Source organism: Oncorhynchus masou, chromosome 28 (assembly GCF_036934945.1).
Source record: "Oncorhynchus masou masou isolate Uvic2021 chromosome 28, UVic_Omas_1.1, whole genome shotgun sequence".
Lineage (NCBI taxonomy): Eukaryota > Metazoa > Chordata > Actinopteri > Salmoniformes > Salmonidae > Oncorhynchus > Oncorhynchus masou.
The window spans coordinates 50,415,069-50,441,372 of NC_088239.1; the positions used below are offsets into that span (position 1 = coordinate 50,415,069).

The 26,304-nt window shown below is 42.9% G+C and overlaps 1 protein-coding gene across 1 annotated transcript in view; it reads right to left on the minus strand.

Moving 5' to 3' along the window:
* opn4xa (opsin 4xa) overlaps positions 1-4,127 on the minus strand; it is a 65,052-nt gene extending 60,925 nt beyond the window's left edge. The window contains exon 1 of the mRNA XM_064943770.1: positions 3,983-4,127. Coding sequence (XP_064799842.1) covers positions 3,983-4,119 — 137 coding nt within the window. The 5' untranslated portion in view covers positions 4,120-4,127. The remainder of the gene's footprint in view (positions 1-3,982) is intronic.
* Between the last annotated feature and the right edge of the window lie 22,177 nt (positions 4,128-26,304).

Here is a 26,304-nt window from a genome sequence, read left to right on the forward strand (position 1 = left end):
CACCATACCTACTGTGAAGCATGAAACATCATGCTTTGGGGCTGTTTTTCTGCAAAGGGACCAGGACGACAGATCCATGTAAAGGAAAGAATGAATGGGGCCATGTATCGTGAGATTTTGAGTGAAAACCTCCTTCCATCAGCAAGGGCATTGAAGATGAAACGTAGCTGGGCCTTTCAGCATAACTATGATCCCAAACACACCACCCGGGCAACGAAGGAGTGGCTTCATAAGAAGCATTCCAAGGTCCTGGAGTGGCCTAGCCAGTCTCCAGATCTCAACCCCATAGAAAATCTTTGGAGGGAGTAGTCACCTGGTAGTCACCTGGAAGAATACATTTCAATTAACAAGTATGCCTTGTTAAAAGTTCATTTGTGGATTTTTTTCCCCTTCTTAATGTGTTAGAGCCAATCAGTTGTGTTGTGACAAGGTAGGGGTGGTATACAGAAGATGGTATTTTACCAAAAATGGCTAAGTCCATAATGGCAAGAACAGCTAAAATAAGCAAAGAAAAGTGACAGTCCATCATTACTTTAAAACATGAAGGTCAGTCAATCTTGAAAATGTCAAGAACTTTGAAAGTTTCTTCAAGTGCAGTTGCAAAACCATCAAGCGCTATGATGGAACTGTCTCTCATGAGGACTGCCACAGGAAAGGAAGACCCAAGAAGAAGAGATTTGCTTGGGCCAAGAAACACGAGCAATGGACATTAGACTAGTGGAAATCTGTCCTTTGATCTGATGAGTCCAAATTTGAGATTTTTGGTTCCAACCGCCGTGTCTTTTTGAGAGGTAGAGTAGGTGAACGGATGATCTCCGCATGTGTGGTTCTCACCGTGAAGCCAAGAAGTAAAGTGATGGAGTGCTGCATCAGATGACCTGGCCTCCAAAATCACCCAACCTCAACCCAATTGAGATGGTTTGAGATGAGTTGGACCGCAGAGTGACGGAAAAGCAGCCAACAAGTGCTCAGTATATTTTGGAACTCCTTCAAGACTGTTGGACAAGCATTCCTGGTGAAGCTGGTTGAGAGAATTCCAAGTGTGTAAAGTTGTCATCAAGGCAAAGGGTGGCTACTTTAAGAATCAAAAATCTAAAATATATTTAGATTTTTGATTACTACATGATTCCATGTGTGTTAATTCATAGTGTTGTTGTCTTCACTATTATTTAACAATGTAGAACATAGTAAAAATAAATAAAAACCCATGAATGAGTAGGTGTGTCCAAACTTTTGACTTGTTCTATAAATGACAATTGTTTTGGATCCATTTTACCTTATGAATGCTAGAAACAGATTTCAGCATAATGAAAAGCATGTAAGCATGACAGATATTTCAGCCTCTTTTCCACAGTTAAATATAAATAGTTTTTCATTCTAGGCCTACGGCTTCATAATTGTGGGGGGTGAAATTCAAAGACCCAAGCCAAGGCTGTATCTTATGGAAATCTGTGTGCACTGACCATAGCACGGAACCTACCGAGTTGATTTATACTGTCTAGAATGTTTTAATTATATTCCCAGGCTTTTCTTTTTTTCATATGAAATATCACTATTGGAAGCCACTGTCAGTAATACCCACATACATAATAATGGTCCCTTTCGTCTTAGTGTCCTTCAATTTGTAGCCAATTTTTTTTGCCTTACATCATTAGATTACTTTCTTTCTTCTATCATGTCCCAGATAGCAATGAGGAATCAGCCCAGAAGCGGCCCTCTCCTGAAGGGTGGAATTTTTTTAATTGGCCCGGAATCAGGTGTCGGACTCTGCCCAGAATCAAAATGAACGACTGCCCAGAATCGGCCCAAGTACATCGGGCCGTTTCCATCTACCGGAATGCAGCCGACTTTGCCAGGCATCTCACTAGCATCCCCCCAGAAGCAGCCCGATGCTAATTTAAATAAATGCATACAATATTACAAGATTTAGTCATTTTAAATATTACTATTTTACATTTTATGCATACAAATTATATCCATCCACCCCCTCCCAAAAATATGTCGGAGGAAACACTGTACACCTGGTGACCGTGTCAGCGTGCATGCACCTGGCCCGCCATTGGAGTCGCTACAGCACGATGGGACAAGGACATCCCGGCCGGCCAAACTCTCCCCTAACTCGGACGACGCTGGGCCAATTGTGTGTCGCCTCATGGGTCTCCTGGTTGCGGCTGGCATGAGTATCGAACTAGCATCTATAGCAACGCAGTTTGCACTGCGATGCGGTATCTGAGACCGCTGGGTCACTCGGGAGGCTCCCTCCACAAAGTTTTGAATGCCTTGCACAAAGTATCAAAATACTAATATACTACTTAAACAGGATTGTTAAAGAATTTAATTTAAATGTTTATTGTATTTTTTGATCACAGAAAATATGTGAAACTAAATAAATAATGAAATGTTATATAAAGCACCCAAGTAATACATTTGGGCCATATAACTCACAACGGAATTGGCCCAAGCTCAATCTCGCATTCTAGCCATAAGTAATAATGCTGAAGGCGGCCCAGACCCGGGCCACATGACGTCTGCCTAGTCTGACTCTCAGCCGCGTGCCCCGACTCTCAGCCGCGTGCCCCGACTCTCAGCCGAGTGCCCCGACTCTCAGCCGAGTGCCCCGACTCTCAGCCGAGTGCCCCGACTCTCAGCCGCGTGCCCCGACTCTCAGCCGAGTGCCCCGACTCTCAGCCGAGTGCCCCGACTCTCAGCCGAGTGCCCCGACTCTCAGCCGAATGCCCCGACTCTCAGCCGAGCGCCCCGACTCTCAGCCGCGCGCCCCGACTCTCAGCCGAGCGCCCCGACTCTCAGCCGAGCGCCCCGACTCTCAGCCGCGCGCCCCGACTCTCAGCCGCGCGCCCCGACTCTCAGCCGAGTGCCCCAACTCTCAGCCGCGTGCCCCGACCCTCAGCCGAGTGCCCCGACCCTCAGCCGAGTGCCCCGACTCTCAGCCGCGCGCCCCGACTCTCAGCCGAGAGCCCCGACTCTCAGCCGAGCGCCCCGACTCTCAGCCGCGCGCCCCGACTCTCAGCCGCGCGCCCCGACTCTCAGCCGCGCGCCCCGACTCTCAGCCGCGCGCCCCGACTCTCAGCCGAGAGCCCCGACTCTCAGCCGAGCGCCCCGACTCTCAGCCGCGTGCCCCGACTCTCAGCCGAGTGCCCCGACTCTCAGCCGCGCGCCCCGACTCTCAGCCGCGTACCCCGACTCTCAGCCGAGTGCCCCGACTCTCAGCCGGAATCGGCACACATCCGCTGTGCTAGCTGGGGTCTGTGTGGTTGTTCGTCAGAGTCGCCAGTAATAGTGGATAATATTAGGTGAATGTTTGAGACATGTAGTCTATTTGAGTCATTATGGAACCAAGATCACACATAGCAGTTTAATGTACTTGAGACCCTATTGAATGAAAACTCCACCAGAGAATCTGATTTTCAGCAGTTGAATTACGTTTATTCAGTGCATGCAAGGGAGCCACACCTGCACAGCCCATAACGTACTTGTATAAGGTAAGTCTGAGTACCAACTACTGAGAAGTGCTTTAAATCAAAATGTGAAAAAAATGCATTTCTTTCCTACGTCTGAATCGGGCCCTTGCTGAAGAGCTGAACACAAACTGTTTTGAGGAATTTAAACGGACAGGATGGCACAAAGAACAGGCATATGAGGACAAATCGGAGAGCTAGATCCAAAGGGTGTGAAAATCTGCGATGATGCCTATTCTCATGCCTGTTCCCACAAAAATCTTCAAATGTCCTCTTTAAATACCTTGCATGGTCAAATCTATCCTGGAAATAAACACTTCGTTATTACTTTGGTGAATCAAATAAGAGGTTTAGAGGAGAAAAAAAAGGAAACACTTCAGCCTGGGTGCCAGTCTGAAAGAGAGCAGAAACAGACTGGTACCCAGGCTAGAAACACTTGCCCTCTCCCCTCCAACAGGTGATTTTCCCTCCTTCATTCCCCTCTTCCCTCAGGTACTGTGGCCTACCTGAAGAAGGCGTACATCACCAGGGCGTTCCCACCGACCCCTACTGCTCCAATCACCACGACAAAGCAGGCCACGATGTAATGAGCGTGGTCTGGCACATCCACCTTCCGGAAGAAACCTCGGTCCATGTTGTCCATGCCTGACATGCCTGGGACAAAGAGAGAAGCAGACCTGACTCAGTCCATATGAACAACGTAATGGACAATACAACACTTTCACTAAACCACTTTCACCACAGAGCTCTCCCTCTCTTTCACAACATCTGTCTCTGTCTCGCTCTCTCTGTCTCTCGCTCTCTCTCAGTCTGTCTGTTTATTACATAACTGTCTTCCATGTTTTGCCTGGGCTCTATGATATCAGTAGTAAACATTGACTGTTTTCCATCCGATAGAGGATGGAACAAGGTAGTAAGACAACAGCTCTCAGAATTAATCCAAACATCATATCTGACCTCCCATCATCCTTCAGGTGAAATGTGTCCTGTGGTTCAGATCTGGATCCCTTCCAGGTAGAGCCTTGTGGCTGAGTTGCTGAGGTGTAGTCAACATACTATAGCTCTGCCCAGACAGGGGTTCCTTACTCATTAGTGTGAAAGCATTGATCGGCTGCAAGCCACTGCACAACAATAACAATCAAGAACCTTTAGTTATCATGGATCTAAGTGCTTGTGACAAGCAACCATTTGGAAAGAGAATTTAGGAGAGACTGCACATACTATGAGCAAAACTTCGTGTTTGGGCATTTTTGTCTTATAAAAGTTTGTTACTTTTGGTGATAAAATTATACAATATGTGAAATCATAGACTTATGAAGTCAAAGACTATTTACTTTAATGCAGCATTTTTTTGTCACTGTTAATTAATTATAATATTAATCACTGGGTTATGTCCATCCATAAAGCGAATGATTAAAGGAAGTGATTAAGTGGTGGCATTTTGTGATGATGAATATAGCCATGCAGACCCTGCAGTGTGTTGGCTTGGCTCTGGTTGACCGCAACCCCATTGAGGTACTGATTATAAGAGGATTTGTTTATTCATGTTAATGTGATCAAATCAAGACTGCCCACAGAGTCACGCAATGTAAAGCCATGTCTAGGGTTGGGGAGTAACAGATTACATGTAAGGGATTACAAAAAAACGGGAACTATGTTACCAGCAAAAAATATTTTAATCAGAGTACAGATACTTTTGAAAAACTAGATGATTACTTCGAGGATTACTTACTTTACTAAATTCCGAAAGGATGTTAGCGAGAGAGAAAAAAAATCATTGACACTTCTCTGTTTTCTCAATGACATTCAAATCACTATTGAAAAAAGGCTCAACTTTAAATTTATACCACCTGAGCGAGTCTGACCACAAGCCATAGACCACTTAGATGACACCAATGTGTTTGATGGATCGGGGAAAAGAGCAAGTTTCAGTCCAAGATATGTCTTCCAATGGTATTTGAATAAACGTTTGGAGGTCAGGATGACAGCAGTGGTGTAGTCTACGGCGATACGGATATCACTTACTATTGATATCTACATAGCGCATTGATGTGAATCACACTACTGCTCTTTCATTTAGCTATCTGCTCCTTACGGATTGTAGTTGTTGTGGAACGCTGTTCACAAATCTAACTGTGTATTTGAACCCAATAATGGTTTAACTCAAGAAGTTTAAACTGCCTACTAATCATTGTTTTTGAAACCAGTGGACAGCCAGTGAAAAATGCGCTCTTGCAACTGCTGCATAGTGCGGATCACAGCCAATGGAACAAAAGTGGGGTGTTCAATCTAATTTATGCTGATAAAAACAAAATCCATAGGCTTAATGGACACATGCTCAAACTCGCACACTTATGATAGATTTAAAGGAGCAATTTGTAGTTGCTACATACATTTTTGGACTTACAAATTATACATATAGAGTGGGGCAAAAAAGTATTTAGTCAGCCACCAATTGTGCAAGTTCTCCCACTTACAAAGATGAGAGGCCTGTAAATTTTCATCATAGGTACAAATCAAATCAAATCGAATCAAATTTATTTGTCACATACACATGGTTAGCAGATGTTAATGCGAGTGTAGCGAAATGCTTGTGCTTCTAGTTCCGAACTTACACTTCAACTATGACAGACAAAATGAGAAGGAAAAAAAATTGTAGGAATTTTAATGAATTTATTTGCAAATTATGGTGGAAAATAAGTATTTGGTCAATAACAAAAGTTTATCTCAATACTTTGTCATATAACCTTTGTTGGCAAGGTTTCACAAGGTTTTCACACACTGTTGCTGGTATTTTGGCCCATTCCTGCATGCAGATCTCCCCAGATGTTTTGGGGCTGTTGCTGGGCAACACAGACTTTCAACTCTCTCCAAAGATTTTGTATGGGGTTGAGATCTGGAGACTGGCTAGGCCACTCCAGGACCTTGAAATGCTTCTTAAGAAGCCACTCCTTTGTTGCCCGGGCGGTGTGTTTGGGATCATAGTCATACTGAATGACCCAGCCACGTTTCATCTTCAATGCCCTTGCTGATGGAAGGAGGTTTTCACTCAAAATCTCACGATACATGGCCCCATTCATTCTTTCCTTTACACGGATCAGTCGTCCTGGTCCCTTTGCAGAAAAACAGCGCCAGAGCATGATGTTTCCACCCCCATGCTTCGCAGTCGGTATGGTGTTCTTTGGATGCAACTCAGCATTCTTTGTCCTCCAAACACGACGAGTTGAGTTTTTACCAAAAAGTTATATTTTGGTTTCATCTGACCATATGACATTCTCCCAATCTTCTTCTGGATCATCCAAATGCTCTCTAGCAAACTTCAGACGGGCCTGGACATGTACTGGCTTAAGGGGAAAGTAATTTAAAAGTAACTGAATGTAATCAGATTACGTTACCGAGTTTGGGATATCCAAAAGATATATTACTCATGACAGTTTTGAAAAAGGTAACTGGTAATTGTAACGGATTACATTTAGAAAGCAACATACCCAACCCTGGCCATGCCCCCTCCCTTAATGTGTAGCCATTCAGCTAGTAGAGCAGAGTGGTGTGGGTGGGCACCATTCAACTGCTGTTTATCTGACTGACTGACGGAAGCCCCCTCATCAGTGTGGCTGTCCAAGAGTGTTTCACAGTAATCTCAAGAGGCAATAGTTATTTTACTAATAGCGCAATCGGCACCTTTTGTTTGTATTTTAGAAGCCATGTGTTTCAGAAGCTCTCCAAAGATGTGTGTTTGGGGAGGTGGGCAGATGTGTCATGCTCAAAGGGGGCACAGGGGCACGCGCCCCCTCAGATCTGTCCTGTTTATTAAAAATATTTTTGTTGTTGTTTCTCTGTAATATTACTATCCACCTAGCAATTTTATGAAGTTGGCTTAAGCTAGCCCAGATAGGTTCCCAATCTCCCAACTTCATAACTTACTACCAAGAAGCTATTTGAGGCTGTCAAATTAGAGTAGCTAGCTTGGCTAACTAGCTTAGCTGGCATGCCTGCTGGCAAGGTTGGTAGCAAGCAATTACTAAACAATTACTAACCAGGTGCCTCACAAGTCCTCAACTGGCAGCTTCATTAAATAGTACCTGCAAACAACCAGTCTCAACATCAACAGGGAAGAGGTGACCCCGGGATGCTGGCCTTCTAGGCAGAGTTGCAAAGAAAAGCCATATCTCAGACTGGCCAATAAAACTAGAAGATTAAGATGAACAAAAAAACACAGACACTGGACAGAGGAACTCTGCCTAGAAGGCCAGCATTCCGGAGTCGCCTCTTCACTGTTGACATTGAGACGGGTGTTTTACAGGTACTATTTAATGAAGCTGCCAGTTGAGGACTTGTGAGGCGTCTGTTTCTCAAACTAGACACTCTAATGTACTTGCCCTCTTACTCAGTTGTGCACCGGGGCCGCCCAATCCTCTTTCTATTCTGGTTAAAGCCAGTTTACGCTGTTCTGTGAAGGGAGTAGTACACAGCATTGTACGAGATCTTCAGTTTCTTGGCAATTTCTCACATGGAATAGCCTCCATTTCTCAAAACAAGAATAGACGAACGAGTTTCAGAAGAAAGTTATTTGTTTCTGGCCATTTTGAGCCTGTAATCAAACCCACAAATGCTGATGCTCCAGATACTCAACTAGTCTAAACTAGGCAGTTTTACTGCTTCTTTAATCAGTACAACAGTTTTCAGCTGTGCTAACATAATTGCAAAATGGTTTTCTAATGATCAATTAGCCTTAGCTAACACAACATGCCATTGGAACACAGGAGTGATGGTTGCTGATAATGGGCCTCTGTACGCCTACGTAGATATTCCATTAAAACTCAGCCATTTCCAGCTACAATAGTAATTTACAACATTAACAATGTCTACATTGTATTTCTGATCAATTTGACGTTATTTTAATGGACAAAAAATAGCTTTTCTTTCAAAAACAAGGACATTTCTAAGTGACCCCAAACTTTTGAACGGTAGTTTGTATATATATATATATACAATACCAGTCAATAGCTTGGACACACCAACTCATTCAAGGCTTTTCTTTATTTAGACTATTTTCTACATTGTAGAATAATGGTGAAGACATCAAAACTATGAATTAACACATATGGAATCATGTAGTATCAAAGAAAAGTGTTAAACAAATCAAAATAAGTCATTAAGATGGCGCTGGAGAAGAAGGCAGACGTTTTATGTGCCCCCAGCCGATTGTGTTTTTTTATGGTTAATTTATTTGCAACTTATTTTTTTACTTATTTTGTACATAATGTTGCCGCTACCATCTCTTATGACCGAAATGAAGTTCTAGACATCAGGACTGCGATTACTCACCACAGACGAGCAGAATCCTTTTTTTCATTTCATGACTCGACACGAATGATATACTGCTTCCTCGGGAACAGACCCCGATCCCTGTGACCTGCGTGAAGAGGAGGTTGAGAAGGTAGTGCTGAAGGTCGGGTTGCCTTCTGAGAATTCATAGGCGATCGAATAAACCCCCACTTCCCTCCATTCTGCTAGCAAACATGCAATCTTTGGAGAATAAAATCGACGAGTTACGCGGAAGATTAAACTACCAATGGGACATTAAAAACTGTAACATCTTAAGCTTCACGGAGTCGTGTCTGAACGACGACAATATCAACATATAGCTGGCTGGTTATACGAGTAGAAGAACAGCGGCGTCTGGTAAGACAAGGGGCGGCGGCCTTGGTATTTTTGTAAACAACCGCTGGTGCACGACATCTAAGGAAGTCGCGAGCTATTGATCGCCTGAGGTAGAGTTTCTCATAATAAGCTGTAGAACACACTACCAACCGAGAGAGTTTTCATCTGTATTCTTTGTAGCTGTTTACATATCACCACAGTCAGAGGCTGGCACTAAGACAGCATTGAATGAGCTGAATTCCGTCATAAGCAAACAAGAAAACGCTCACCCAGAGGAGGCACTCCTAGGAGCTTGGGACTTTAACGCAGGGAAACTTAAATCAGTTTGACCAAATTTCTATCAGCATGTGAAATATGCAACCAGAGGGAGAAAAAACTCTGGACCACCTATACTCCACACACAGCATACAAAGCTCTCCCTCACCCTCCATTTGGCAAATCTGACCATAATTCTATCCTCCTGATTCCTGCTTACTAGCTAAAATTAAAGCAGGAAGCAACAGTGACTAGAGCAATAAAAAAGTGGTCAGAGGAAGCAGATGCTAAGCTACAGGACTGTTTTGCTAGCACAGACTGGAATATGTTCTGGGATTCCTCCAGTGGCATTGAGGAGTACACCACATCAGTCATTGGCTTCATCAATAAGTGCATCGATGACATCATCCCCACAGTGACCATACATACAAAGCCCAACCAGAAGCCATGAATTACAGGCAGCAACCGCACTCAGCTAAAGGCTAGAGCTACCGCTTTCAAGTGACACGAGCCTACCAGATGAGCAAAACTATTTCTATGCTCGCTTCAAGGCAAAAACACTGAAACATGCATGAGAGCACCAGTTGTTCCGGAAGACTGTGTGATCACGCTCTCCGCAGCCGATGTGAGTAAGACCTTTAAACAGGTAAACATTCACAAGGCTGCAGGGCCAGACAGATTACCAGGAGGTGTACAGCGAGCATGCGCTGACCAACTGGAATGTGTCTTCACTTGTGTCTTCACATTTTCAACCTCTCTCTGTCCTAGTCTGTAATACCAAAATGTTTTAAGGAGATGACCAAAGTCCCTGTGCCCAATAACACTAAGGTAACCTGCCTAAATTACTACCTACCCGTAGCACTAACGTCTGTAGCCATGAAGTGCTTTGAAAGACTGGTCATGGCTCACATCAACACCATCATCCCAGAAACCCTAGACCCACTCCAATTTGCATACCACCCTAACAGATCCACAGAGGATTCGATCTATACTGCACTCCACACTGCCCTTTCCCACCTGGACAAAAGCAACACCAATGTGAGAATGCTATTCATTGACTAGAGCTCAGCTTTCAACACCATAGTGCCCTCAAAGCTCATCAATAAGCTACGGACCCTGGGATTTAACACCTCCCTCTGCAACTGGATCCTGGACTTCCCGATGGGCTGCCCCCAGGTTGTAAGGGTAGGTAACAACACATCCGACACACTGATCCTCAACACCCCTCCGGGGTGCGTGCTCATTTCCCTCCTGTACTCCCTGTTCACTCATGACTGCCGGCCAGGCACAACTCCAACAGCGTCATTAAATTTGCAACGAGACGGGTCAGCCTATAGGGAGGAGGTCAGAGACCTGGCCATGTGGTGCCAGGACAACAACCTCTCTCTCAATGTGATAAAGACAAAGGAGATGATTGTGGACTACAGGAAAAGGAGGACCGAGCACGCCCCCATTCTCATCGACAGGGCTGCAGCAGAGCAGGTTGAGAGCTTCAAGTTCCTTGGTCCACGTTACTAATAAACTAACATGGTCCTAGCACACCAAGACAGTCTTGAAAAGGGCAGGACAAAACCTATTTCACCTCAGGAGACTTGGCATGGCTCCTCAAAATGTTCTACAGCTTCACTATCGAGAGCATCCTGACTGGTTGCATCAATACCTGGTATCGCAACTGCTCGGTCTCCGACTGCAAGGCACTACAGAGGGTAGTACGAACGGACATTGGGGCTAAGCTTCCTGCCATCCACAACCTCTATACCAGGCGGAGTCAGAGGAAGGCCCTAAAAATTGCCAAAGACTCCAGCCACCCTAGTCATAGACTGTTCTATCTGCTACCACATGGCAAGCGGTACCAGAGTGCCAAGTCTAGGTCCAAGAGGCTTCTAAACAGCTTCTACCCCCAAGCCATAAGACTCCTAAACATCTAGTCAAAAGACTACCCAGACTATTTACAGTGCCCCCCACCTCCACCGAGCCCCTATTTACACCACTGCTACTCTCTTTTGTCATCTATGCATAGTCACTTTAATAACTCTACCTACATGTACATATTACCTCAACTATCCGGTGCCCCCGCACATTGACTCTGTATTGGTACCCCCCTGTATATGGTCTCGCTATTGTTATTTTACTGCTGATCTTTAATTACTTGTTACTTTTATCTCTTATTCTTATCCATATTTTTTGAAACTGCATTGTTGGTTAGGGACTCGTAAGTACGCATTTCACTGTAAGGTTGTATTCGGTGCATGTGACTAATACAATTAGATTTATTTGAAAATATATTTTAGTTTTTTGATTCTTCAAAGTAGCCACCCTTTGCATTGATGGCAGCTTTGCACACTCTTGGCATTCTCTAAACCAGCTACATGAGGTAGTCACCTGAAATGGATTACAATTAACAGGTGTGCCTTGTTAAAGTTAATTTGTGGAATTTCTTTCCTTCATCATGCATTTGAGACAATCAGTTGAGTTATGACAAGGTAGGGGTTGTATACAGAAGATAGCCATATTTGGTAAAAGACCAAGTCCATATTATGGAAAGAACAGCTCAAATGAGCAAAGAGAAACAACAGTCAAGAGAATTACTTTAAGTCATGAAGGTCAGTCAATCAGGAAAATGTTCAAAACTTTGAAAGTTTCTTCAAGTGCAGTCGCAAGACCATCAAGCACAATGATGAAACTGGCTCTCATGAGGACTGCCACAGGAAAGAAACACCAAAAGATACCTCTGCTGCAGAGGATAGTTAATTAGAGTTAACTGCACCTCAGATTGCAGCCCAAATAAATGCTTCACAGAGTGCAATTAATAGACACATCTCAACATCAACTGTTCAGAGGAGACTGCATGAATCAGGCCTTCAGGGTCGAATTTCTGCAACGAAACCACTACTAAAGGACACCAATAATAAGAAGAGACTTGCTTGGGCCAAAAAACATGAGCAATGGACATTAGACCGGTGGAAATCTGTCCTTTGGTCTGATGAGTCCAAATATGAGATTTTTGGTTCCAACCACTGTGTCTTTGTGAGACGCAGAGTAGGTGAATGGATGATCTCCGGATGTGTAGTCTCCACTGTGAAGTGTGGAGGAGGAGGTGTGATGGTGTATGGGTGCTTTGCTGGTGACAGCGTCAATTATTTTATTTAGAGTTCAAGGCACACTTAACCAGCATGGCTACCACAGAATTCTGCAGCGATACGCCATCCTTAGTGGGACTATCATTTGTTTTTCAACAGGACAATGACCCAACACACATCCAGGCTGCGTAAGGGCTATCTGACCAAGAAGGAGAGTGATGCAGTGCTGCATCAGATGACCTGGCCTCCACAATCACCCGACCTCAACCCAATTGAGATGGTTTGGGATGAGTTGGACCGCAGAGTGAAGGAAAAACAGCCAACAAGTGCTCAGCTTATGTGGGAACTCCTTCAAGCCTGTTGGAAAAGCGTTCCAGGTGAAGTTGGTTGAGAGAACGTCAAGAGTTTGCAATGCTGTCATCAATGCAAAAGGTAGCTACTTTGAAGAATCTAAAATCTATTTTGATTTGTTTAACACTTTTTTGGTTACTACATGATTCCATATGTGTTATTTCATCGTTTTGATGTCTTCACTATTATTCTACAATGTAGAAAATTAGACAAGTAAAGAAAAACTTCTGTGTCCAAACTTTTGACTGGTTCTGTATATTATTATTTTTGTATTTTTTTGTGTGAGCCTGCTTTGCATGTTATTTTAACATTAATTCGTGCCACACATCAGTTTGCAAACAATGTAAAAAACTAAATAATTGAGTTAACAAAGCCGCATGCAAAGATTGTCTCTTTTTTACTTTCTTGAGTAAGGTAGCTCCAAAATGCAGGTGTTTCAGCCTAGCTCAGTGACTGCTGTGGTGGTGGGTTAACCAGCAGATAATACAGAGCGTAGGGGTTGGTAATGTTCTCTCATTGCGCGGTGATTGGCTCAGTGATCTGTCCCTCATCGGGACACTATTTCACCGCAAAATCTATGTGGAGAGTTCGAAAATAGATTTACATTAGGAGTGCTCATTCAAGAAGGCTCAAGGTCATAAAATGATGTCAAATCATGTTATATCTACATAGCTTTAAGTGGACTGATCATGTCAACATGTTACTTTCAAAATCTTAGCTAGCAAGCTAAACAAGCAGTCATTGTCATGAATCAAGTTGACAATCTACTGGCAAATCCTTTTCAATCCTTGTCATATGAAGATAAATTATAGATACAATGTATTGGTGCTCATTGGCCATTGGACATAAACATTACACAACAAGTTGGAAATCACAAATTCAAAATTAGTGGTTTGGAAGGAATCAGTGGCTAACTTTCCAAAGCAATCCCTAGCCTGATATTCAGTGGACTGGGTGTGTGGTCCAAGTCTGGGTTTAAGGGTCTCATGTCCAAGCTCCCAGTTGTCTTGAAAGCACCATAAATCCAGGGAACGCCAGGCTTTGATGACAAAATGTGCCCACATGAAGTGTGCCTGTTCAAGTGAGCACAGAACATCAAGGTGAGTCCAAAAATGTCTTGTAGGCTGATGCATAATGGTGTAATATGCCAGGGAGATATGTATACTGTAGCTTAGAAAGTAATACTAAGTGTATGTTGTGTAGTAAGCTGTTAGTAGCCCATGTGCCTCACCCTAATAGTTTGGTCCCTTTCCCCCTCTTAACTTAGTCTACGGTTCTGACTTGGTGGTGCACATGTAACCTATAGCCTGTTTTAGAGAAATGTAATCATTGAATATTGTAAGAGCTTTCATTGTCTGCTTATATGCCCCCTGTATTTATCCTACGGCTCTGAATTGGTGTACAGGGAGAATACTCTTAAAAACGGCTCATGTTCTGAATTCTGTCGCAGTATATTTCAAAAGTGCTGAACAAATAGTTATATTGACTACATCCGTCCTAACTCTCTCATTAATGTCTTAATCAAAATTACAGATTATCTCTTATCTGCTCATCGTTCTCTTATGCCATAGTTTCTATGTCTCAAATTTTCCGTAGAAAACACGTTTGTTTAAGCAAGTCAATCATTCCATTTATGTTTTTTATATTTTACATTTTTTAAATTGAACCTTTATTTAACAATGCATGTCGCAGGCAGTGAAGGACGCTGAATTAACTGTTTCGCTGCCAAATCAAATTTTATTGGTCACATACACATGATTAGCAGATGTTAATGCGAGTGTAGCGAAATGCTTTTGTTTCTAGTTCCGACCATGCAGTAATATTTAACAAGTAATCTAACAATTTCACAACTACCTTATACACACAAGTGTAAAGGAATGAATAAGACATATGAGATGAGTAATGTAGGGTATGTAAACATTATATAAAGTGTAATTGTTTAAAGTGACTATTGATACATTTATTACATCCAATTGTTTTATTATTAAAGTGTCTAGAGATTTGAGTCAGTATGTTGGCAGCAGCCACTCAATGTTAGTGATGGCTGTTTTTCAGTCTCTCGGTCCCAGCTTTAACGCACCTGTACTGACCTCGCCTTCTGGATGGTAGCGGTGTGAACAAGCAGTGGCTCGAGTGGTTGATGTCGTTGATGATCTTTCTGGCCTTCCTGTGACATCAGGTGGTGTAGGTGTCCTGGAGGGCAGGTAGTTTGCCCAGGGTGATGCGTTGTGCAGACCTCACTACCCTCTGGAGAGCCTTACGGTAGTGGGTGGAGCAGTTGCCGTACCAGGCGGTACGGCAAAGTTTGTGAGTGTTTTCTGTCACAAGCCAATTTTCTTCAAGGGTTGAGGTTGAAGAGGTGCTGTTGCACCTTCTTCACCACGCTGTCCGTGTGGATGGACCATTTCAGTTTGACCGTGATGTGTACACTGAGGAACTTAAAACTTTCCACCTTCTCCATTGCTGCCCCTTCGATGTGGATATGGGGGGTGCTCCCTCTGCTGTTTCCTGAAGTTCACGATCATCTCCTTTGTTATGTTGACGTTGAGTGAGAGGTTATTTCCCTGACACCACACTCTAAGTGCCCTGACCTCTTCCCTGTAGGCTGTCTCGTCGTTGTTGGTAATCAAGCCTACCACTGTAGTGTCGTCTGCAAACTAGATGATTGAGTTGGAGGCGTGCATGGCCATGCAGTCGTGGGTGAACAGGGAGTACAGGAGAGGGCTGAAAACGCACTCTTGTGGGGCCCCAGTGTTGAGGATCAGCGGGGTAGAGATGTTGTTTCCTACCCTCACCACCTGGGGGCGGCCTGTCAGAAAGTCCAGGACCCAGTTGCACAGGGCGTGGTCGAGACCCAGGGTCTCGAGCTTGATGACAAGCTTGGAGGGTACTATGGTGTTAAATGCCGAGCTGTAGTCGATGAACAGCATTCTCACATAGGTATTCCTCTTGTCCAGATGGGTTAGGGCAGTGTGCAGTGTGATGGCGATTGCGTCGTCTGTGGACCTATTGGGCGGTAAGAAAATTGGAGTGGGTCTAGTGTGTCAGGTAGGGTGGAGGTGATATGATCTTGACTAGTCTCTCAAAGCACTTCAGGATGCCGGAAGTGAGTGCTACGGGGGCGATAGTCGTTTAGCTCAGTTATCTTAGCTTTCTTAGGAACAGGAACAATGGTGGCCCTCTTGAAGCATGGGGGAACAGCAGACTGGGATAGGGATTGATTGCATATGTCCGTAAACACACCAGCCAGCTGGTCTGCGCATGCTCCGAGGACGCGGCTCGGGATGCCGTCTGGGCTGGCAGCCTTGCGAGGATTAACACATTTAAATGGTGTACGGATGATGGCGCCAGAGGAGATGGCTGCCCCTTCTGCGGTGCCGTTGTTTTGGTTTGCCTACTGGGATCCGATCCATTGTCCTGGGTGGTGGTCCAAACATAGGATCCGCTTCGGGAAAGTTGTATTCCTGGTCGTAATGTTGGTAAGTTGACGTTGCTCTTAAATACAATAGTTCTTCCCGGCTGTATGTAATAAGACTTAAGATTTCCTGGGGTAGCAGTGTAAGAAATAATACATAAAAAAAACAAAATACTGCATAGTTTCCTAAAAACGCAAAGCGAGGCGACCGTCTCTGTCGGCGCCATTCTATTTGGGTAGAGGACTACTGAAAAAGACAAGGCTCTGCTGATATCCAGGTGTAACGGTGGTAAGGATTCACTCCATGGTGCTGAAAAGAAAGCTCTGCTGTTGGGACAGCTTTATGTAGGCCCAAACAGTTTCTGGGCACCGTTTGTCACAGTTTTCGTGCAATTAATGCATTGTTTAGTGTTGTGTTGTGTAGGGGCTTTGCTGGCATATTTCGCCCCACCAAGATTTACATGCCAAAATTGCTACTGCCTACACTACTATATACGCTCATCTGCCAGTTTATTAGGTACACCCATCACGTACCGGTTCGGACTTCTCTTTTGCCTCCAGAACATCCTGAATTCTTTAAGAATGGATTATACAAGTCTGAAACTTTATTTTCTCAATTGGTATTAAGGGACCTAATGTGTGCCAGGAAAACATTCCCCACACCGGGTACATCACCACCACCAGACTGTACCAGGCAGGATGATTCCATGGACTCATGCTTTACGCCAAATCCCGACTATGCCATCAGCATGACGCAACAGGAACCGGGATATGTCAGACCAGGTGATGTTTTTACACTTCAATTGTCCAGTGTTGGTGATCACGTGCTCATTGGAGCCGTTTCTTGTTTTTAGCTTATAGGAGTGGATCCCGGTGTGGTCTTCTGCTGAAATAGCCCATCCGTGACAAGGACAAGGATTTTGCGTTCCGAGATGCCATTCTGCACACCACTGTTATACTGTACCGTTATTTGTCTGTTTGTGGCCCGCATGTTAGCTGGTACGATTCTTACCATATTCCTTCAACCACAGGACTGCTGCTGACTGGATGTTTTTTTCACACTATTCTCAGTAAACTGTCGATACTGTCGTGCGTGAAATGCCCAGGAGGGGAGCCGTTTCTGAGATATTGGATCCGGCATGCCTGGCACTGACGATCATACTACGCTCAAAGTCACTTAGGTCACTTGTTTTGCCCATTCTAACATTCAATCCAACAGTAAGTGAATGCCACAATGCCTTATATAGCAAGCCACGCCCATGTGATTCACTGTCTTTAGCAGCGATCCATTTTCGTGAACGGGGTGGTGTACCTAATAACCTGTCCAGTGAGTTTTGGTAAACCAAAACATAAATATAGAAAAAAAGAGTTGCCTGGTAATGTGTATGTAAAATAGAAATTGTGTGAGCAATAATATCAGTGAAGACCACCACCTCTTCCAGGGAAATAGGAGACACTACATTTCCCTCAGCCAGAATAATTATCTCTAAACCAATTTTGGATGGGGTGAAATGCTAGTGCCTGGGAATACAATTTAAAGTTTGGTACAGGTAGTCCTCCTATTTCTTTCTCTCTTTGTAAGTGTGTTCATTTTATCCGGGATCGTTTACCTTGCCATACACAGTGAAACCGCACTATACATTTTATCCCAGTAGCCAGAAGGGGGAACCATGGGAAGCATTGAACTACAGAAATTAAGCCGTGGCAATATATACATTTTGACAATAGATATTCTGTCGTGGGTGTGGAGTCAGATGCAGGAGACAGAGAGTGCGAGGCTGTGCTATTTAATGTCCAAAAAAACGCAACATAGGGTGCTCACAACCAAAATATACGACCAGGAACAAACACACTCCTCTACATACAAAACAGAAGGTCACAATAATCAATCCCGCACAAAGAACCAGGCGGGCCGGCTGACTAATAAAGCCTCACTAATTATACCCAACTCAAAACAGGTGTACTCAATAAACACATAAGGAGGGGGAGGAAAGAATCAGTGGCAGCTCGTAGGCCGGCGACGACGACCGCCGAGCACCACCCGAACGGGAAGGGGAGCCACCGTAGGTCGGAGTCATGACATTATTAAAGCAACTTGGATATTATTCCATCTACTGAGTCAGATTGAATTGATTTGAGTGCTCTGTTGAAGTTTCTGGCAATGGTTTAATCTAAGGAAGGAAATATATCTACTCCCAAATATTTAAAATGGGAAACGATTGGGATTCCATAAGTAGAGAGGGAGTCCTCCATCAGGGTCTTGAGAGGCATAGGGCTGATTTGGTTGAATCCATTTTAAAAGTTAGGTATCTATGATCCTTAATGTGTTTGGGAGCTATTGAGATACATTGTCTAGATATTGCAAAATATTGTCTGTGTACAAATAAAGAGATTAAGTAGATTCTCAGGAAATGTGTGTTATTTCCTTCGATTCATGAATTGCCTGGGCCAGGGGTTCCATGGAGTATATATAAACAGAAACATATTCAAATTACAAGTCAACTGACCATTTTTTTTATATATTTACAATCAGCCACTTGCTGCTATTTTATTTACTTGCACAAAGTGTTGCTTTTTCTATATCTGCCCACATTGACTGAAAAACATAACATATTACAAAACCCCATCTGTTACAACACTGAACACAGTGAGTGATGGTCTGACTCAAGTGTGTCACATCAATTCAGGGATCCATGCTGTGCTCATTGATGTTGCAGCACATCTCTACACTCAGGTTGACGTCAGAGACACTTTCTATCACCTTAATACCTTCCTCCTGCTCCTCCTCCTCAAAACAAAACATTTAGCAAGCCAGTCTATATCCCAGGCTAAAGGTAAACCAAAACATTTAGCGAGCTGGTCTAAAACCCAGGCTAAAGGTAAACCAAAAACATTTAGCAAGCCAGTCTTAAACCCATGCTAAAGATAAAACCAAAACATTTAGCGAGCCAGTCTATATCCCAGGCTAAAGGTAAACCAAAACATTTAGCGAGCCGGTCTAAAACCCAGGCTAAATGTAAACCAAAACATTTAGCAAGCCAGTCTATATCCCAGGCTAAAGGTAAAACCAAAACATTTAGCAAGCCAGTCTAAAACCCAGGCTAAAGGTAAAACAAAACATTTGTTGAGCCAGTCTATATCCCAGGCTAAAGATAAACCAAAACATTTAGCAAGCCAGTCTAAAACCCAGGCTAAAGGTAAACCAAAACATTTAGCAAGCCAGTCTATATCCCAGGCTAAAGGTAAAACATTTAGCGAGCCAGTCTAAAACCCATGCTAAAGGTAAACCAAAACATTTAGCGAGCCAGTCTACATCACAGGCTAAAGGTAAACCAAAACATTTAGCGAGCCAGTCTATATCCCAGGCTAAAGGTAAACCAAAACATTTAGCGAGCCAGTCTAAAACCCAGGCTAAAGGTAAACCAAAACATTTAGCAAGCCAGTCTAAAACCCATGCTGAAGATAAAACCAAAACATTTAGCGAGCCAGTCTATATCCCAGGCTAAAGGTAAACCAAAACATTTAGCGAGCCGGTCAAAAACCCAGGCTAAAGGTAAACCAAAACATTTAGCGAGCCAGTCTATATCCCAGGCTAAAGGTAAACCAAAATATTTAGCAAGCCAGTCTAAAACCCAGGTTAAAGGTCAACCAAAACATTTAGCGAGCCAGTCTATAACCCATGCTAAAACCAAAACATTTAGCAAGCCAGTCTAAAACCCAGGCTAAAGGTAAACCTGTCACGACTCCTACCGAAGGTGGCTCCCCTTCCCGTTCTGGTGGCGCTTGGTGGTCGTCGTCACTGGCCTACTTGCTGCCACTGATTCTTTCCTCCCCCTCCTTGTCTGTTTATTGGTTACACCTGTTGTGTATTTGCTGATTAGTTGGGCGTTATTAGTCAGCCGGCCCGCCTGCTCTTTGTGCAGGATTGTTTTGTGTAACTTGTGTGCACGTCTGTGGGTTACATGTTTCCCATTTCGTGGGTTTTGATGGACAATTTAAGTCCCCGTGTTTGGGGCGTTTGTTTTGTTGTGCGCCCTGTGTTTTCGTGGGGTTGGCTTATGTTCGCCATTTTGTGCATTAAATTAGCACTACCCTGAACTCTCTGCTTCCTGCGCCTGACTTCTCACCCATTACACCCAGAACGTTACAAAACCAAAACATTTAGCGAGCCAGTCTAAAACCCAGGCTAAAAGTAAACAACAACAATTGAGTACTTCTTTGAAAGAAAGTCTGTATTTGTTTGAGGAAAATATTATGTTATACAATGTTTCATTCTGTTTCAATTGAATTGTGTTATAAAACATATTTTACGAACTTTCTGTTGCATGACAGTGGGCAGAGTATGTGTATTCTCACTGAAAGGCAAATAAAATAATGCAGTTGAAAGCAGAATGTACTGTGCTTTAAACATGACTTGTCATTTTACTGGGGTTGATGTTAAACTTGAAGCAAATTGATTAGATCAGTGGGAAACAAGCAGGAGTACTAGGACCCCTGGGTGTACTTGGTCTATACATAGGAGGTACTTGAGAAGACTCATGATATCATAGGCCGACTGGTAAAATGCACATGAGGGGATACTTCAGGGGTATTCTGGACAGAGCAAAATTAATTTGGTTGTACAGTAACTGAAAAAAGCTGAATATATCTATGATCCTAAATGCATTTGGGAGCAATTGAGATACATTGTCTAGATATAGTAAAATATTGTCTGCGTATAATGTGAAGTAGATCAGTAGATTTTAAGGAAATGTATGTTATTTCCTTCGCTTGAGCTGGGCTAGCGGTTCCACGGATAATAAAAATATCAAATGCGAAATTAGATCGCCCTGTCTGCTGCTTCTAGTGATTCCGAATGGAGCACAGCAGATATTTCAATTCTGTTCCAAGACAGACCAGAGATATGACCATTATAGATATCAAAAGTTTTTCTGCAACGAGAGATAACACAGCTCAAGGAGCTGTTGTTTCTGATGAAGCATTTAAGACATGTAATTATCCGCTCCCCCTCTATGGCACTCGAGGGCGCCAAGCAGCCCATCATTACGCACACCTGTCACCATCGTTATGCGCATCAGCGCTTCATGAGACTCACCTGGACTCTATTACTGTATCGATTGCCTCCCCTATATCTGTCACTTCCTCAGTTTCTTCCTCATGTCTGCCTTAATGTCATTGTATTCCCCGTCCAGACGCTGTCCGTGTTTTGTTTCATGTCCGTAATTGATTAAATGTCCACTCCCTGTACTTGCATCTGGTCTCGCAGAGTCTGTCCTTACAGTAATAGTTGGTGGAGGTTATCCGAAAATAAATGTTTTTTAACAAACCCGCTTTAGTCCGGGTGGGCCAATTTGGGTAATTATGTCTCGAGACAGGACAACAACATTTTGGAAAACAGTTTTATATCTGTGTTTATCATAGATAGGGGGTTATAGTGAGAACACAGGGTGGCATCCTTAACTTTTTTTAATAAAAGAGAAATTAGTGCTGTATTCACGTCTTTCCAAAATGTGAATGGCGATATTCATCATTTCGAACAATAGTGGACCTTATTTATTTAAAAAAATGAAATTTGCCTTTATGCATTGAGTTGAGAGAGATTTGGGCTCACAGCGATGTGACTTCTTCTGTTGTGAGAAGAGGAGTTCTTAATTATTTTACAAAGGACTTATTCTTGCTTGGTGTGGATTTACAATCAGAGATGTACAGTTTTTTATAGAAGCGGGATAATATTTGATTGATTCATTTGGGTTCTGACAGTAATTCCTCTGTTTTAGATTCAATAGTTACTATATCAGCTAACTGTTCATTACTGCGAAGTTTGTTGGCCAATAAACGACTAGGACGATTACCATGTAAGTAATGGCTAACTCGATGGATGGTAAATTCTTCTTTATGTCTGTCTCATCAATAAATTAAGTTCTGTCTTGATTTTGAAAAGAGTAACTGGTCTGAAAAGAGTGTGTTGAGAACACTCTAACACAGTTAATGACATTTCCATTTCAGATGTATTTTTTAATTGCAATTTATTCAACCAGGTGCAAATGCAGCTGCACAATTTTTTATAAAACTTCAGTGGCATCCCATAGAATCCAGGGGTCGACTGAATTTTGATTGATCATTATGAATTAATTTAGTTAAATTTCAAATTAATCAGAATGTAGGATTTTGTAGTAATGAAAGGTTGAAATGTCATCTTGTGGCTCTTTTAGTAGATTCTAAGATTTGAAGTTGGCAGCTGTTTGTGTGGTGATCAGACAAGCTCATATTAAGTCAGATTTCTATTTTCTTGATGAAAGAAAATACAGGTGTAGATAATTGTATGAAATCGATTTGCGAGAATGTTTCCTTTGCTTTAAGAAGATGTGCTTGCCGGGCATCAATGATGTTGTAATCAGAGAGTATACAGTATGCTGGAGAGCCTTGGTTGCATGTGGACTGTAGTTATTAGATTTGTCTCGCACGTCCAAAATGTTGTTCATGTCTGTCCGTATAACCAGATGGAATTCAGTTAATTATAACAATATGGTGTTCAGAGAATCAAAAAACGCAGGATCATATGAATTTGGAGCATACACATACAGGCTATAGTAGTAGGTGCAAAGGCGCACCGGTTTGAGTGTGTGAAGAAATGCAAGGCTGCTGGGTTTTTCACGCTCAACAGTTTCCTGTGTGTATCAAGAATGGTCGACCACCCAAAGGACATCCAGCCAACTTGACACAACTGTGGGAAGGAATTGGAGTCAACATGGACCAGCATCCCCGTGGAACGCTTTCGGCAGCTTGTAGTGTCCATGCCCCGACAAATTGAGGCTGTTCTGAAAAAAGGGGGTGCAACTCAATATAAGGAAGGTGTTCATAATGTTTTTTTGTACACTAACTGTATATATTTGTTTAGGACTTATGTTATTCATAAATAAATAAAGTGAAACACAATAAGTAAGCATTTACCCATTCAGACTTGTACATTTAAATTAGTAGACTTGATGACATATGTTGGGTAATAAAAGAAAAGGAGAAAAGTAGGCAAGATATAACAACTGGTATGCAAGCCTAAACAGTGGATGGATGGCTGTACTGTAGGAGTAATATCCCTTGAGCCATAATCCTCATTATTATTATTAGCAATATGGTTTAAATGACCATAAACATAAATGTACCCTAAATTTGTATTAAGCATTTAGGTGTTCTATACTACATTTTAAGTCGCGTAAAGGGAAGGGGACACTGATCAACAGGAAGAAGAAATGAGGAATTGTGTGGTAGCCCATATAGGACTGGCCATCTATCCTAAACAGTCGTACAATAAAAAGAGCAGGGGAATAGCTTCCAATTTATATTGCCATATTTAGGCCACATATGGATGCAATGTGCTGTATCCCCACAATGAAGCAGCCCCAGTCTGTATGACACTTCAATATATTGTTCATTAATTGACGTGGAGTCCTTATTGTCTAGATGTCCTGGATCATAGGCAATATAGTAAGAAGGAAGTCCAATGTTCTGCAATAATAGTATTAATAGTGTTCCTTTGACCCAAGTGAGGGGGTGTCCTCATCATTGTCTTATGCTGAGGGCAGCATCACAGCCATAGGCTAGGCTGTGTGGTTGTGCATGGATAGCATACCTTGATATTGAGCCAGTCAGATTGGGGTTAGCCTAGATCTGTCGGCTCGTTCCCATGTGTGTTGGGCTTGATGGGTTTCTCGAAGAAGAAATGTGAGCTTTATAATGGCCAGGGAATAGGGGAAATAGTCTAATTCAAATAATTCCAGACTTATTCAATGTATTTTTTTAGAAGGGATGCCCTGCAGTGTAGTGGATCAAAGAAAGTTTTACAGAATGAACATAGCTTTCAACTCGCAATACTGCAAACATTTTGAAGACAGATTTGATACGAGCTTCATCTTCAAATCACAAAATCCATCAATCAATCTATGTTAGCGGAGAGAAAATGACTGTGAACCAATCATAAATAAGTCAATTGCACATACCTGTTGCCCTAGTGATGTCCTCCTCCTCCTGTTGAGTGTGTTAGTGTGGACTGGTGGAGATGGGTGACTTTGGCTGCGCAGCATGTATAGGAAGTGCTGGAGAGAGCAGACAGACTGGAGGTTTAAATGTTGTGTAAGGTTCTAGACCCCAGCTTCTCTCTCTCTCTCTCTAATTCCTGGGTTAGATGGAGCCTGACGTTTGTTCAGGTACTCTGATGATAATCACCCAAAGTTACAGGAATCAACTGCTCTGCTCTCCACGACTCTGCTCTCACCTCAGCCTCCTCTCAGCCAGCCAGTCAGCCAGTCAGCCAGCCAGCAGAAAGATTAACAGTGAGAGAGCAGGAAAGCAGCCTCCCCCACCCCGACTCCTCCCCTGCTTCCCTCCCTCCCCTGTCACTCTGCCCTCTGTTCTCACGCTGGTCATGTGTTACATTGATTTCCAATGTGCTTTTGGCAATATTTCTCATTGTTGCATGTAACCTTTAAATCTTAATTAGTTTTGGATTAGATTAGTTATTCACTTACTACGTAGACTTTGACTGAATTCCATGATGAGGACATTTGTGAGGAGTGCAGGTCTTGGCAGTGCTGCCAAGGAGAGGGGGTAGTCTGATCATGTTAGGCACAGGGACTACATTTCAGCAGGGGTCATTAAACTCGTTTTTCAACCACTCCACGAATTTCTTGTTAACAAACTATAGTTTTGTCAAGTCGGTTAGGACATCTACTTTGTGCATGACACAAATAATTTTTCCAACAATTGTTTAAAGACAGATTATTTCACTTTTAATTCCCTGTATCACAATTCCAGTGGGTCAGATGTTTATATACACTAAGTTGCTGTGCCTTTAAACAGCTTGGAACATTCCAGAAAATAATGTCATGGCTTTAGAAGCTTCTGATCATAATTTGAGTCAATTGGAGGTGTACCTGTCTATGTATTTCAAGTCCTACCTTCAAACTCAGTGCCTCGTTTGCTTGACATCATGGGAAAATCAAAAGAAATCAGCCGAGACCTCAGAACAAAACTTGTAGGCCTCCATAAGTCTGGTTCATCCTTGGGAACAATTTCCAAATGCCTGAAGGTACCACGTTCATCTGTACAAACAATGGTACGCAAGTATAAACACCATGGGACAACGTAGCCGTCATTCCGCTCAGGAAGGAGACATATTCTGTCTCCTAGAGATGAACGAACTTTGGTGTGAAAAGTGCAAATCAATCCCAGAACAACAGCAAAGGACATTGTGAAGATCCTGGAGGAAACAGGTACAAAAGTATCTATATCCACAGTAAAACAAGTCCTATATCGACATAACCTGAATGGCCGCTCAGCGAGGCATAAGCCACTGCTCCAAAACTCCCATAAAAATGCCAGACTACGGTTTGTAACTGCACATGGGGACAAAGATCGTACTTTTGGGAGAAATGTCCTCTGGTCTGATGAAACAAAAATAGAACTGTTTGGCCATAATGACCATTGTTATGTTTGGAGGGAAAAGGGGAGGCTTGCAAGCCAAAGAACACCATCCCAACCATGAAGCACGGGGGTGGCAGCATCATGTTGTGTGGGTGCTTTGCTGCAGGAGGGACTGGTGCACTTCACAAAATAGATGGCATCATGAGGTAAGACAATTAGGTGGATATATTGAAGCAACATCTCAAGACATCAGTCAGTAAGTTAAAGCTTGGTTGCAAATGGGTCTTCTAAATGGACAATGACCCCAAGCATACTTCCAAAGTTGTGGAAAAATGGCTTAAGGACAACAAAGTCAAGGTATTGGAGTGGCCATCACAAAGCCCTGACCTCAACTCTATTTGTGGGCAGAACAGAACCTGACTCAGTCTCACCAGCTCTGTCAGGAGGAATGGGCCACAATTCACCCAACTTATTGTGGGAAGCTTGTGGAAGTCTACCCAAAACATTTGACCCAAGTTAAATAATTGAAATTCTCTCTATTATTCTGACATTTCACATTCTTAAAATAAAGTGGTGATCCTAACTGACCTAAGACCAGGAATTTGTACTGGCATTAAATGTCAGGAATTGTTTAAATGTATTTGGC